The sequence below is a fragment of the Leopardus geoffroyi genome, chromosome E1 (assembly GCF_018350155.1).
Source record: "Leopardus geoffroyi isolate Oge1 chromosome E1, O.geoffroyi_Oge1_pat1.0, whole genome shotgun sequence".
NCBI classification, from domain to species: Eukaryota; Metazoa; Chordata; class Mammalia; order Carnivora; family Felidae; genus Leopardus; species Leopardus geoffroyi.
The window spans coordinates 13,472,549-13,488,009 of NC_059330.1; the positions used below are offsets into that span (position 1 = coordinate 13,472,549).

At 38.3% G+C, this 15,461-nt stretch overlaps 2 protein-coding genes across 2 annotated transcripts in view; both read left to right on the top strand.

The window, feature by feature from the left end:
- Positions 1-15,461, top strand: part of SPATA22 (spermatogenesis associated 22) — a 60,909-nt gene that overhangs the window by 21,229 nt on the left and 24,219 nt on the right. The window lies entirely within an intron of this gene.
- LOC123603176 (olfactory receptor-like protein DTMT) lies at positions 304-3,846 on the top strand. The gene has a single exon (XM_045487726.1). The coding sequence runs from the start codon at positions 1,244-1,246 to the stop codon at positions 2,180-2,182; it is 939 nt and encodes a 312-aa protein (XP_045343682.1). The 5' UTR covers positions 304-1,243; the 3' UTR covers positions 2,183-3,846.

Here is a 15,461-nt window from a genome sequence, read left to right on the forward strand (position 1 = left end):
CATAGCAGGATCCTGTGGAAACATAGCAGGATCACTTGGTCTGGAGGGTACAGGAGAGGTGTAGCTGAGTAAGTGATGTTTAATATGCCTGAAGGATAAGTAGGGCAAACCCAGGTGAAGAGGCAGAGGGAGGAAGATGCTAGGCATGGGGGTCAGCAAGTGGAAAAGTCTGGAGGCAAGAAATTGTGACTTTCAAGTCCAGCATTTCTGGAGAGGTGAGTGTATGTCACTATGGGGCCAGATGAAGCTGTGGAGGTAAGCCAGGGTCAGGTCAGGAAGCAACTTTGTGTCCTTGAAAGGAATTTTGCCTTTATCTTAAGAGCAGTGAGAATCTATGAAGACTTTAGGGAGAATGATGATCAGATTTTCATCTTAGAATACTGCAGTGTGAACGAAGGATATTAAAGGAGAGTATTCAAGCATGGACACAAGGAGATGAGTGAAGAGGCTGTTTCAATAGTGCAGACAAGACATGATGTCAGCCCAGCCAGGATAGTGATGGTTGAGATAAGGAGTGGATAAATGAGAAAGAGATTTATCGTGTCAGAATATATAGGACTTCATAGACTGGATGTTGATAATGACAGAAAGGAGGGAGTAAAAGAAAACTCTCAGGTGTATGACTTGAGCCTGGATTTCTTTTACTGAGATATGAGAGACTTGGAGGCACAGATTAGGAGAGGGGCAGGGTGAGATCATGAGCTTTATTTGCGGTCTGTGGAGCTGAAAATGCTTGTGATATTATATGATGAGATAATCACTACACAGTTGGGAATACAGTTCTGACGGTGATAGAGGTCTATCCATGAGGTTTAGATGGTAATTTATGCCATGGGAGTAAGCAACTCTTTTAGGGCTGTCTATGTAGCATTATAAGAGAATAGGATTTAGGAAAAAAAGCCCAAGAAAACACCAATATATAAAATTCTGTTATGGAAGACACCAATCACAGTTATTGAGAATGAAGAGCTAAGAAACAGGATGATTGCACAGAAGGGATCAGAATGTTTCAGAAGGTATGGAAGAGTCAATATTATTAAATGCTAATTAACTAGAAAAAAAATTGAGCCAGAAAATGATTAGGTTAAGTGATTTGTTATATTTGTGGTTATAGAGTGTTGTGGATAACAAGGATGAAATCAATCATTGCAGAACAACTTACAGACCATGTATCTTAGAAATATTTTCATTTTTATTCAGTTTTTTAATGGACACCCTTATTTCCTCCTAAAGGACACAGACCATGACAAGAAGAAATCAAACTATTGTCTTCCTCCTTCTGGGCCTGCCAATTGAGCCAGAGCAACAAAATCCATTTTATGTCCTGTTCCTGGCCATGTATCTTATCACCGTACTGGGGAATCTCCTCATAATTTTCCTGATTTGCCTGGACTCCCACCTGCACACACCCATGTATTTTTTTCTCAGCAATTTGTCTTTCTCTGATATCTGCTTCTCTTCTGTGACCATTCCGAAATTGTTGCAAACCATGCAGAGCCAAGACTCATCCATCCCCTATGCCGGCTGCCTGACCCAAATGTACTTCTTTCTGTTTTTTGCAGACCTGGAGAGTTTCCTCCTAGTGGCCATGGCCTATGACCGCTATGTGGCCATCTGCTTCCCCCTCCACTACACCATTATCATGAGCTCCAAGCTCTGTCTCTCCCTGGTTGTGCTGTCCTGGGTGCTGACCATGTTCCATGCTATGTTACACACTCTCCTCATGGCCAGATTGTGTTTCTGTGCTGACAACATAATCCCCCACTTTTTCTGTGACATGTCTGCTCTGCTGAAGCTGGCCTGCTCTGGCACTCGAGTCAATGAGTTGGTGATATTTATCATGGGAGGGCTCATTCTCGTCATCCCATTCCTACTCATCCTCGTGTCTTATGCATGGATTGTGTCCTCCATCCTCAGGGTCCCTTCTGCCAGGGGCATCCGCAAGGCCTTCTCCACCTGTGGCTCCCACCTCTCCGTGCTGTCTCTCTTCTATGGGACAGTTATCGGTCTCTACTTGTGCCCTTCAGCTAATAATTCTGCTGTTAAGGAGACTGTCATGGCCGTGATGTACACTGTGGTCACCCCCATGCTGAATCCCTTCATCTACAGCCTGAGGAACAGAGACATGATGGGAGCTCTGGGAAGACTCCTTTTCAAAAAGAAAATTTCCTTCTCTGTATAGTGGTAAAGCTGAGGATTTTTACATAATTTTATCAAGTAGATACACTGATTTTAATATGGGAATATTGACCCAGGCTTCTTTTTTTTCTCCCACCATGAATTTTTCTATTAAAAAGACCTACTAAATAATTGTTCAGTACCTAATACAAATGAAGTGGGGTTATGTGGTTGCACTCAGAAAGGGGATCCCAATGACCTGGTAGCAGGTTCTTTCTATTTGCTCTTCCCAGGTGACCCTGAAGAAACATTATTTTTAAACTTTTAATTGAGCTTTCTGTTTCCAGTTGTGAAACAACTAATATGTGTTTTGTTTGTTTTTTAACTAAAACTCTGCTTTAAGTAATACCCTGCTCTCCCAGGTCAATATTGACTAAAACTCAAGCCTCTCACTCCTCTGCTTACTTTCACTAAACTGGACTTTCATTGTCGAACGCAGATTTTTACATCTTCCTGAACAAGGGTTCACGTTATTTTGTCTCCTCTTCTCCTCTGATTTATTTTCATGTGTACATTGTCTTTTTGACCTGATCTGAACCTAAAATGAACTTTCTATCTCATTTGCTACAATAGTTTGTTTTTGCCTGGGAGCTAACCCATACCTGGAGCTCCTTAAGTTACTCACACAGGTATGGGAAAGCCAGAGCCTGGTTAAAGCCTTACTGTTTAAGGCTGTCTTCCTCCTACTTAGTATTTTGAATTTTTTCAACAAATTTTACATCCATGAACTTATGCTACTCTTATGATTACTCCACAAAGGAATCTTATTACCATCTTAAATATTGAAAATGTGGAATTTGATAACTTGCCAAAGTCCCAGAATTGGTCAATATTGAGCCTAAGATCTCAGGCTATCTAATTTTAGAGTTTCTTCTCATTTCCCCCACCTCAGAAATAAGGGAAAAGCCATTGATTTTTCAGTCAGCTCCATGTATAGCATTGTCTAGAATTCTAACTTTGGACTGTTCATTTCCTGTTATCTCTGATAACATCTAAATCCATTATTTTAATCCTCTCAGAAATACTGCCTACCTCCACATATCTATCTGAAGTCTAAATCTTTTACAAGTTCTCAATTTTTATTTTCATCTTCACAGTAGACCTCTCCCCTTGATGCTCTATGAGCACTTCAATCTTAACCTACAAAAAATTGAATTTTTATATTTCCCCCCAAACTTCCACTTTGCTTAAACTCCATTTGTTTTTAGCTTTACAGAAGTATAATTGATAAAAATTGCACACATTTAACGTAGACATCTTGATGAATTTAGACTTATGCATACACCCATGATACTATCACCACAAGCAAGATATTAAATATATCCATAATATCCAAGAATTTCCATGTGTTCTTTTGTGTTTTTTCCTTTTTTGATAAGAATACTTTACATGGAATCTATCCTCTTCACATATTTTAGAGTGCACAATGCCATATTATTAACTGTAGGTATTATATTGTACAGCAGATCTTTAGAACTTAGTCATCTTATGTAACAGAAAGTTCTACCCATTGAAAAACCAATTCTGCATTTCTTCGTCCTTCTGCCCCCAACAAACACTATTCAATTCTCCTTGTATGTGGTTATGACCATTTTAGACACCTCTTATCCAGAATAAAATCATGCAGTATTTGTCCTTCTGTTTGTGGTTGTTTCACTTAGTGTAACGTCCTCTAGTTTCATCCATGTTGTCATGAATTTTAAGACTTCTTTCTCTTTTTTTAAAAAAGATGAATGATAAGCCACTGTATGTATGTACTACATTTTCTTTATCCATTTATCTGTTGGTGGACATTTGGGTTGTTTACATATCTTGGCTATTATAAATAATGCTGCAATGAACACAGAAGTGCAAATGCCTTTTTGAGATCCTGGTATCATTTCCTTTGGATATATACCCACATTGGGGACGGCTGGATCACATGGTAGTTCTATTTTTAGTTATTTTGAGGAGACTCCTTACAATTTCCCATTGTGGCTGTACATTCCCACCAACTATAGGTAAGAGTTCTCTTTTTCGGGGATACCTGGTTGGCTCAGTCTTTGAAGCATCTGACTTCGGCTCAGGTCATGATCTCACGGTTCTTGGGTTATAGCCCCGCGTCGGGCTCTGTGCCGACGCTACTCTGTGCCGAAGCTGTCAAGCTTCGAGCCTGGAGCCTGCTTTGGATTCTATGTCTCCCTTTCTCTCTGCCCTTCCTCCACTCGTGTTCTGTCTCTCTCTCCAAAAAATAAATAAACATTAAAAAATTAAAAAAAAAAGCGTTCTCCTTTTTCACCACTTGTTATCTTAAAAAAGTAATATCCATCCTAACAGATATGAGGTGATATCTCATTGTGGTTTTTGATCTGCATTTCCCTGGTGTATTAGTGATATTGAGCAACTTTTTCATATACCTAATGGCCGTTTGTACATCTTCTTTGGAGAAATGTCTATTCAAGTCTTTTACTCATTTGTTAATCAGGTTATTTATTTTTATTTTGCTGTTGAGTTGTAGGAGAATCTTACATAGTTTGTATATTAACCCTTCATTAGATATTTGCAAATATTTTCTCCCATCCAATAGGATGCATTTTCATATTGTTTCCTTTGCTGTGCAGAAGCTTTTAAGTTTGATGTCTCATCAGAAGGTATCAAGTACTTAGGAATAAACTTAACCAAGAGGTGGAACACTTGTATATTAAGACTATAAAACACTGATGAAAAAATTTAAAGCAGATACATTAATGGAAAGACAGCCCTTGTTCATGGATTGGAAGAATTAATATTGTTAAGATGTCCATATTTCCCAATATACAGATTCACTGCAATCCTTATTTTTTTCTTCTTTTTTAATTAATTATTTTAGGGGCCCCTGGGTGGCTCAGTTGGTTAAGCCTCCAGTTTTAGCTCAGGTCATAATCTCACAGTTCATGGGTTAGAGCCCTGCGTTGGGCTCTGGGCTGACAGCTCAGAGCCTGGAGCCTGCTTCAGATTCTGTGTCTCCTGCTCTCTTTGCCCCTCCCCCAATCATATTTTGTCTCTGTCTTTCTATCTCCCCCAAATGAATAAACATTAAAAAATATTTTTTTCAATTTAAATTCAAGCTAATTAACATACAGTGTAGTCTTGGCTTCAGGAGTAGAACCATGTGATTCACCTCTTACGTATGACACCCAGTGCTTCACAGTAATCCGTATTAAAATCCCAATTGCGTGTTTTATAGAAAAAATCCTACAATTCATATGGAACTATATCAGACTCTGCAAAACCAAAGAAATCTTGAGCAAAAAGAACAAAGCTAGAGACATCATAGTTCCTAATTTCAAAATATATTACAAAGCCACAGAAATCAAAACAGTAAGGTAGTGGTGTAAAGATAGACATACAGTCCAATGGAACAGAGTAGAGGACCCAGATGTAAATTCATGTAATATACAATCAACTGATTTTCAAATAGGGTGCCATGAACATGCAGTGGGGCAATTATAGTCTCTTCAACAAGTGGTGTTGTGAAAACTGGATATCCACATGAAAAAAGAATTCAGTTGGATCTCTTATCTTACACCATACGCCAAAATCAACTCAAAATAGAGTAAGGGGTTAAATAGAAGACCTAAAACTGTAAAACTTTTTGAAGAAAATATGTAGGGAAAATTTCTTGACATTGATCTTGGCAGTGATTTCTTAGATTTGACACCAAAAGCCTAGGTAGCAAAACTAAACATAGACAAGTGGGACTGCGTCAAATGATATTTCATTTCTTTTTTTTTTTTTCTAATTTTTTTAATGTTTTTTTTTAATTTATTTTTGAGACAGAGAGAGACAGAGCATGAACAGGGGAGGGTCAGAGAGAGGGGGAGACACAGAATCCAAAGCAGGCTCCAGGCTCTGAGCTGTCAGCACAGAGCCCAACGCGGGGCTCGAACTCACGGACCCTGCGATCATGACCTGAGCCGAAGTCGGATGCTCAACCGACTGAGCCACCCAGGTGCCCCTGATATTTCATTTCTTGATTCATAATATCTTCCATCCAGTTACCCAAAGAACTGTTTGTGTGTCTATGTACTTACGAAAATAGGTTATTATTCAGTTTTTCTTTTTCCATTTACTATTTTGCTTGCTGATTTATTTTAATATTCTCCATGTGTTACTTAAGGTACAGTAGTTGGTGTAACAAATAAACCCTGAAATTTCAGTGGTGTGATACAGTGAATGTTTTTTCTTGCTCATGTAAAATTGAGTTGGCATTGACACATGGAGAGCACTATGTTTCATGTCATCCGGTTGATGGAGGCTCCATAGTCACCTCAGGTGTTGACATTCAGCCCCGAGGAAGACAGTGGGTAGAGGACGACAGTGAAGAGTTTAATGAACTGGAACTAGAAATGGCATACATCACTTTGACCTACATTTTGTTCTCCAGAACTCAGCCACATAGCTCAACTTAGATAAAAGGTGGATAAGGGGATGTCACAGACTGCCATGTAGATAGATAGTTAGATAGATAGATATTATTTTGAAATAATTACAGAGTCACAAGAAATTAAAAAAAATAGTACAGAAAGATAATTTGTACCTCATCTAGGTTCCTTCAGTGGTACCATTTTATATAAGTAGAACACGTTAACAAAACTAGGAAATTGACTAGCACATCACAATGAACTGGACCACAGACTTGGATTCTACCAGTTTTGCTGCACTCATTCTTTTATGAAGATTATGATGATGATGATGATGATGATGTCTTTGTGTGTAGTTTATGATAATTTATTACATATATGGATTCATATAACCATCAACAAAATCAAACTCCAGAACTGTTGTCTCACCACAGAGGATGTCTGCTGTGTTACGTCTTCATACTTCAAACTGTAGTATATTGTGAGAGTAAAAGGGGTCTGGGACTATAATGGGACTGTACAGGAAACACAGGTATATATGATAATCTTAATTTTAGTTTATATAAATGGGATTATAGATGTTCAAAAAGCAACAGAGGGCAGAGAGAGAGAGAGAAAGGGAAAATGAATGAATGATGAGTACCTCACATGCCATGTAAGAGTCTAGTGTGTAGAGATACATATCTTTTCCCTTTGTGTAAATACAGGCATGCATTTCATTGGTGCTGTACTAAAGAAGTATTAGCTGTTTAAAAAATGAAAGAAAAACTGGCTACATTTGACCTACTGATAGACAATATCACTATAAAATGGGGTTCCTTGCTGGGGGATTTTCTTTTTTAATTTCAATATAGTTAACATACAGTATTATATTAGTTTCAGGTGTACAATATAGTGATTCAACAATTCTTTACATTACACAGTGCTATCCTGATCCCCCCCCACCTGCCTCCCCACTGGTAACCATCACTTTGTTCTCTGTAGTTGAGTCTATTTCTTGGTTTCTCTCTTGCTTTCTTCTCTGCTTGTTTCTTAAATTCCACATATGAGTGAAATCATATGGCTTTGTCTTTCTCTGACTGACTTATTTCGCTCACCATAATACTCTCTAGCTCCATCCATGTTGTTCAAATGGCAAGATTTCATGACTTTTTTGTATGGCTGAATAATATTCCAGTGTGTGTGTGTGTGTGTGTGTGTGTGTGTGTGTGTGTGTTTCTTTATCCATTCATCAGTCTATGGACACTTGGACTGTTTCCATAATTTGGCTATTGTAGATAATGCTGCTATAACCACTAGGGTGGATGAATCCTTTGAATTAATGTTTTGTATTTTTGGGGTAAATACCTAGTAGTGCAATTACTGGATCATAGGATAGTTCTATTTTTAACTTGTTGAGGAACCTCCATACTGTTCTCCAGAGTGGTTGCACCAGTTTGCATTCCCACCAGTGGTGCAAGAAGGTTCCCCTTTCTTCACATTTGCCAACTCTTGTTGTTTCCTGTATTGTAGATTTTAACCATTTGACAGGTGTGAGGTGATGTCTCCTTGTGGTTTTGATTTGTGTTTTCCTGATGTTGAGTGTTTTTTTTATGTCTCTGTTGGCTATCTGTATGTCTTCTTTGGAGAAATGTCTGTTCATGTCTTCTGCTCATTTTTTAATTGGATTATTTGTTTTTTGGGTGTTGAGTTGTATCAGTTCTTTATATATTTTGGATATTAACCCTTTATCAGATATGTCGTTTGGAAATATCTTCTCCCATTCTGTAGGTTGCCTTTTAATTCTGTTGATTTTTTTCCTTTTCTTTGCAGAAGTTTTCATTTTGAGGTAGTCCCAATGGTTTACTTTTAATTTTATTTCCTTTGCCTCCGGAGACATATCTAAAAAAATGTTGCTATGGCCAAAGTCAGAGACATTATTGCCTGTGCTCTCTTCTAGGATTTTTGTGGCTTCAGGCCTCACCTTTAGGTCTTTAATCCATTTTGAATTTATTTTTGTGTATGGTGTTAGAAAGTGGTCCAGTTTCATTCTTTTGCATGGTGCTGTCCAGTTTTTCCTACATTTGTTGAAGAGACTGTATTTTTCTATTGTACATTCAATTTCTCCTTTGTTGAAGACTAATTGACCATATAATTGTGGGTTTATTTCTTGGTTTTCTATTCTGTTCTCTTAGTCTATGTGTCTGTGTTTATGCCAGTACCATACTGTTTTTATTAATACGGTTTTGTAATATACTTGAGGTCTGGAATTTTGATGCCTCAGCTTTTCTTTGGAAATAACTTTTTTTTTTTTTAATTTAAAGTTTGGCTGGTTAACATACAGTGCACTATTGGTTTCAGGAGTAGAATTCAGTGATTCATCACTTACACACAACACTCAGTGCTCATCACAACAAGTGCCCTACTTCATACCCATCACCCTTCTAGCCCACCTCCCATGCACCTCCCTTCATCAACCCTCAGTTTGTTCTGTGTCATTAAGAGTCTCTTGTGGTTTGTTTCCTCTCTTCTCCCCCCCACCCCCACCGCTTCCCATACATCAGCCTGTTTTATTTCTTAAATTCCATGTATGAATGAAATAGTATGGTATTTATCTTTCTCTGATTGACTTATTTCACTTAGCATAATACATTCGAGCTCCATCCATGTCATTGCAAATGGCAAGATTTCATTCTTTTCGGTGTCTGAGTAATATTCCATTGCATATCTACACCACATCTTCTTTATCCATTCATCAGTCGTTGAACATTTGGGCTCTCCCTATAGTTTGGCTATTGTTGATAATACTGCTATAAACATCAGGATGCATGTGTTGCTTCAAATCAGCACTTTTGTGTTCTTTGGGCGAATACCTAGTAGTGCAATTGCTGGATTGTAGAGTAATTCTATTTTTGGTTTTTTGAAGACCTCCCTACTGCTTTCCAGAGTGGCTGCACCAGTTTGCATTCCCACCAAAAGTGCACAAGTGCTCCTTTTTCTCCACATCCTCACCAAAACCTGTTGTTTTTTGTGTTTTCTAATTTTAGCCATTCTGACATGTGCGAGGTGGTATCTCATCATGGTTTTGATTTGTATTTCCCTGATGATGAGTTTTGTTGAGCATCTTTTCATTCATCTGTTAGCCATCTGGATGTCTTCTTTAGACACTTTTTTTGGAGGGTGTTGAGTTTGATAAGTTCTTTATAGATTTTGGATACTAATCCTTTATCAGATATGTTGTTTGCAAATATTGTCTCCTATTCCACAGGCTGCCTTTTAGTTTTGTTGATTGTTTCCTTTGCTGTGCAGAAGCTTTTTATCTTGATGAAGTCCGATTAGTTCATGTTTGCTTTTATTTCCCTTGCCTTTGGCGGTATCTAGTAAGATGTTGCTCTGGCCCAGGTCAAAGATGTTCTGCTTGTGTTCCCTTCCAGGATTTTTAATGGTTTTCTGTCTCACATTTAGGTCTTTCATCCATTTTGAATGAATTTTTGGGTAATGTGTAAGAAAGTAATCCAGTTTCATTCTTCTGCATGTCGCCAGTTTTCCCAACACCATTTGCCGAAGGGACCTTTTCCCATTGTATATTCTTTCCTGCTTTGTGGAAGATTAGTTGACATGTAGTTGTGGGTCCGTTTCTGGCTTTTCTACTCTGCTCCATTGATCTGTGTGTCTCTTTTTGTGCCAGCACCAGACTGTCTTGATGACTACAGGTGTAGTATAGCTTGAAACTTGAAATCGTGATGCCTCCAGTTTTGTTTTTCTTTTTCAGGATTTTACTTTGACTAACAAGATCTTTCGTGCTTCCATACAGATTTTAAGATTGTTTGTTCAAGATCTGTGAAAAATGCTGATCGTATTTGATAGGTATTGCATTAAATGTGAGGATTGCTTTGGGTAGTATAGACATTTTAACAATGTTTGTTCTTCCAACCCATGAGAATTGAATGCTTTTTCATTTCTTTGTGTCCTCTTCAATTTCTTTCCTAAGTGTTCTATAGTTTTCAGACTACAGGTCTTTTCTTCTTTAGTTAGTTTTATTCCTAGATATCATATTGGTTTTGGTGCGATTGCAAATGGGATTGATTCCTTGATTTCTTTTTCTGCTGCTTTGTTACTGGTGTATAGAAATGCAACAGATTTCTGCACGCTAATTTTATATCCTGCGACTTTGCTGAATCCATGTACAAATTCTAGCAATTTTTTGGTGGAGTCTTTTGGGTTTTCTACATAGAGTATCATGTTATTTGCAAATAGTGAATGTTTGACTTCTTCCTTGCTGATTTGTCTGCAATTTATTTCTTTTTGTTGTCTGATTGCTGAGGCTAAGAATTTTAGTACTATGTTGAATAGTAATGATGAGAGTGGACAGCCTTGTCTTGTTCCTGATGGTAGGGGAAATGCTCTCAGTTTTCCTCCGTTGAGGAATGATATTAGCTGTGGTTCTTTTGTATATGGCCTTTTTGATGTTGAGGTCTGTTACATCTGTCCCTTCTTTCTTGAGGGTTTTCATCAAGAAGGAATGCTATATTTTGTCAAATTCTTTTTCCGTATCTTTGACAAGATCATATGGTTCTTATCCTTCTTTTATTTTTTTTTTATTTTTTATTTTTTTTTAATTTTTTTTTCAACGTTTATTTATTTTTGGGACAGAGAGAGACAGAGCATGAACGGGGGAGGGGCAGAGAGAGAGGGAGACACAGAATCGGAAACAGGCTCCAGGCTCTGAGCCATCAGCCCAGAGCCTGACGCGGGGCTCGAACTCACGGACCGCGAGATCGTGACCTGGCTGAAGTCGGACGCTTAACCGACTGCGCCACCCAGGCGCCCCTTATCCTTCTTTTATTAATGTGGTGTATCATATTGATTAATTTGCAAATATTGAATCATACTTGCAGCACAGGAATAAATCTTATTTGATCACGGTGAACAATTCTTTTTTAATTTTTAATTTTTTTAATGTTTATTTATTTTGGAGAGAGAGAGAGAGCAATCAGGGGAGCGGCAGAGAGAGAGGGAGACACAGAATCTGAAGCAGGCTCCAGGCTCTGAGCTTCATGGTGAACAATTTTTTTGATGTCCTGTTAAATTCTATTTGCTGGTATTTTGTTGAGGATTTTTGCATCCATGTTCATCAGTGATATTAGCTGGTAATTCTCATTTTTAATGGGGTCTTTGTCTGGCTTTAGAATTAAGGTAATGCTGGCTTCATAGAATGCGTTGGGAAATTTTCCTTCCATCTCTGTTTTTTGGAAGAGTTTGAGAATAGGTAGTATCTCTTCATGAAATGTCTAGTAGAATTCCCTTGAGAAACCATCTGGCCCAGGATTCTTGTTTGGTGGGAGATTTTTTTATTACTGATTCAATTTCTTTTCTGGATATGGATCTTTGAATTTTTCTATTTCTTCCTCTTTCAGTTTTGGTAGTTTGTGAGTTTCTAGGAATTTTTCCATTTCTTCCAGATTTCCAATTTGTTGGCATACAATTTTTCATAGTATTCTCTTATAATTGTTTTATTTCTGTGGTGCTGGTTGTGATCTCTCCTCTTTCATTCATGGTTTTACCTATTTGGGTTCTTTCTCATTTCTTTTTGATATCTATGGCTAGGTGTTTATCAATTTTGCTTATTCTTTCAAAGAGCCAGCTTTTAGTTTTGTTGATCTGTTCCACCGTTTTTTGTTTGTCTGTGTGTATATTGTTTATTTCTGCTCCAATGTTTATGATTTCCCTTCTTCTACTGGGTTTAGGTTTTGTTTGCTGTTCCTTTTCAAGCTCCTTTTGGTGTAAAGTTAGGTTGTATATTTGGGACATTTCTTGCTTCTTGAGGTAGGCCTGAATTGTAATATACTTTCTTCATAGGACTGTCTGTTGCATCCCAAAGGGTTTGGACTCTCATGTTTTCATTGTCATTGACCTCCATGTATTTAAAAATTTTTTTTAACGTTTATTCATTTTTTGAGAGATGGAGGGAGACAGAGCGTGAGTGGGGGAGGGGCAGAGAGAGAGAGGGAGGCACAGAATCCGAAGCAAGCTCCAGGCTCTGAGCTGTCAGCACAGAGCCCGATGCAGGGCTTGAACTCACAAACTGCGAGATCCTGACCTGAGCTGAAGTCGGACGCCTAACCGACTGAGTCACCCAGGTGCCCCTGGCCTCCGTGTATTTAAAAAAAAATTCTTCTTTAATTTCCTGGTTCACCCATTATTCTTTAGTATGATATTCCTTAACCCCCATGTATTGGAGGACTTTCATTGTTTCTTGTGGTTGACTTCAAGTTTCACAGCATGATCCAAAAATATGCACGGTATGATCTCAATTTTTTGTACTTGTTGAGGGCTGATTTGTGAACAGTATGTGATGTATTCTGGAGAATGTTTCATGTGCACTTGAGAAGAATGTGTATTCTACTGCTTTCGGATGAAATGTTCTGAATATATGTTAAGTCCTTCCAGTCCAGTGTGTCATTCAAAGCCATTGTTTCCTTGTTGATTTTATGCTTTGACAATCTGTCCATTGTTGGAAGTGGGATATTAAAGTCCCCTACTATTATGGTATTATTATCAGTGAGTTTATTTATGTTTATGAATAATTGATTTATATATTTGGGTGCTTCCAAGCTGGGGCATAAATATATTTAATTGTTAGATCTTCTTGATGGATTGACCCCTCAATTATGATATAATGCCCTTCTTCATCTCTTGTTACAGTCTTTGCCTTAAAATATAGTTTGTCTGATATAAGTATGGCTACTCCAGCTCTCATTTGACATCTATTAGCATGACAGATGGTTCTCCATCCCCTCACTTTCAATCTACTGGTGTCTCTAGGTCTAAAATGAGTCTCTTGTAGGCAGCATATAGTTGGCTCTTTTTTTTTAATCCATTCTGATACCCTGTGTATTTTGATTGGAACATTTAGTCCATTTACATTCAGAGTGGTTATTGAAAGATATGAATTTATTGTCATTGTGTTGCTGTAGAGCTGGTGTTTCTGGTGATGTTTTCTGTTCCTTTTTAGTCTTTGTTGCATTTGGTCTTTTTTTTTTCTCCACTCAAAGAGTTTCCCCTTAAAATTTCTTGCAGGGCTGGTTTAGTGGTTACAACGTCCTTATTTTTTGTTTGTCTGGGAAACTCTTTATCTCTCCTTCTATTCTGAATGACAGGCATGCTGGATAAAGAATTGGTGGCTACATATTTTTCCCATTCAGCACGTTGAATATATCCTGCCATTCCTTTCTGGCCTGGCAAGTTTCTGTGGGCAGATCTTCACAGATCTGTCTTCACTTGTAGTTTGAGTACTTTTTTTTACCCTTGCTGCTTTCATGATTTTTTTTTCCTGTGTATTTTGTGAATTTGACTATGATATGCCTTGGTGATGGTTGGCTTTTGTTGAATTTAATGGGAGTTTTCTCAGTGCTCCTTGTACTTTGATATCTGCGTCCCAGTTCTATAGCCCTGGAGCTGAAAGTTTGCACCCCTTCCTCTTCAGGAAAACTTAACAGAGGAGCAATTAATCACACCTCATTTCCATCAGAACCCCGCGTTCACCCTGCCTGTGTCCAACTTTTTAATCTCAGGTTCGTGACTGAGCTTCAAAACTCCAAATTTAAGGATTCCTGCAGCACAGACCCATGTTCTTCCTCTAGGGGAGGGTCTTACCATGCTTTTGACTTTTGCTGGTCTGTGCAAAAAAAGCAGTGGCATGACTGTGCAGCTGTTCGGACCTTATGTCAAAACAGAACAGAAAGCCAGCACCCCTGCGTACTGCCCTCAACCTGAGGGAGTCCCCTCTCTTATGCCTGGAAATTGCACAGCCCATTTGCACAACCCATCTTCCTTGTGGACCCAAGGGATCATCAGACCATGCTGTCACTCCTGGGATTCTCTCCTGCTGTACCACTTGAGCACCTTTAAGCCAGGCACTTACCTCACTGGTAGCAGACTGCTAAAAGTTCAGATTTTGTGCTCCCCTGCTTATATTACTTTGCAGTAGCTTCTGTGAGCCAGCTCCCTCCTACTGCTGTACCCAGAGCAATATCTCCTCCTGTAAACTCTTCGCACTTTCTACCTTCCAAAAGGTGGTTGCTTTTCTGTTCTAGTCTTGCAGCTTTCATTCTCTCAGACCCCTGATTTTTTTGGTGTTCAGAATGATTCGATAAAACTAGCTGTGTTAAGGGATGAAACAAGCTTCGGGTCTCCCTACTCCTCTGCCATCTTAGCTCCAGGAGCCAGCCAGTTTTTTTTCTTTCTTCTCTTTTTCTTTCTTTGTTTTTTTTTTTTTTTTTTTATTTTGGCAAAAAAAACCCACATAATATGAGATCTACCTTGTTAGTGAATTTGTAATTGCACAGTAGAGCACTATTAACTCTATGCACTTTGTAGTAGGGCAGATCTCTAGGACTTTTGCATCTTGCATGATTGAAACTCTATACCCACTGAACAGCAACTCTTCATTTCCCTCTTCCCCAGCCCTGAGCAACCAGTATTCCACTTTGCACTTCTATGGGTTTGACTACTTTAGAAACCTCATGTAAGTGGAATCATGCAGTAATTATCTCTCTGTAACTGTAATGTCTCTGTAACTGACATTAGCATAATATGTCCTCCAAATTTATGTTTTGTAGCATATGACAGATTTCTTTCTGCTTTAAGGCTGAATAATATTGTTTTATGTATATACTGCAGTTTCTTTATCCATTCATCCACTGATAAATGTTTAGGGTGTTTCTGTCTCTTGGCTAATCTGAATAATGCTGCAATGAATACGGGAGCACACATATCTTTTCGGGATCCTGTTTTCATTTCTTTTGAATAAATACCTAGAAGTGGGATTGTTGGATCATTTGAGAATTATATTTATAATTTTTGAGGAAATTCCACACTGTTTTCCATAGTGGCTCCACTATTTTATATTTCTACCAACAG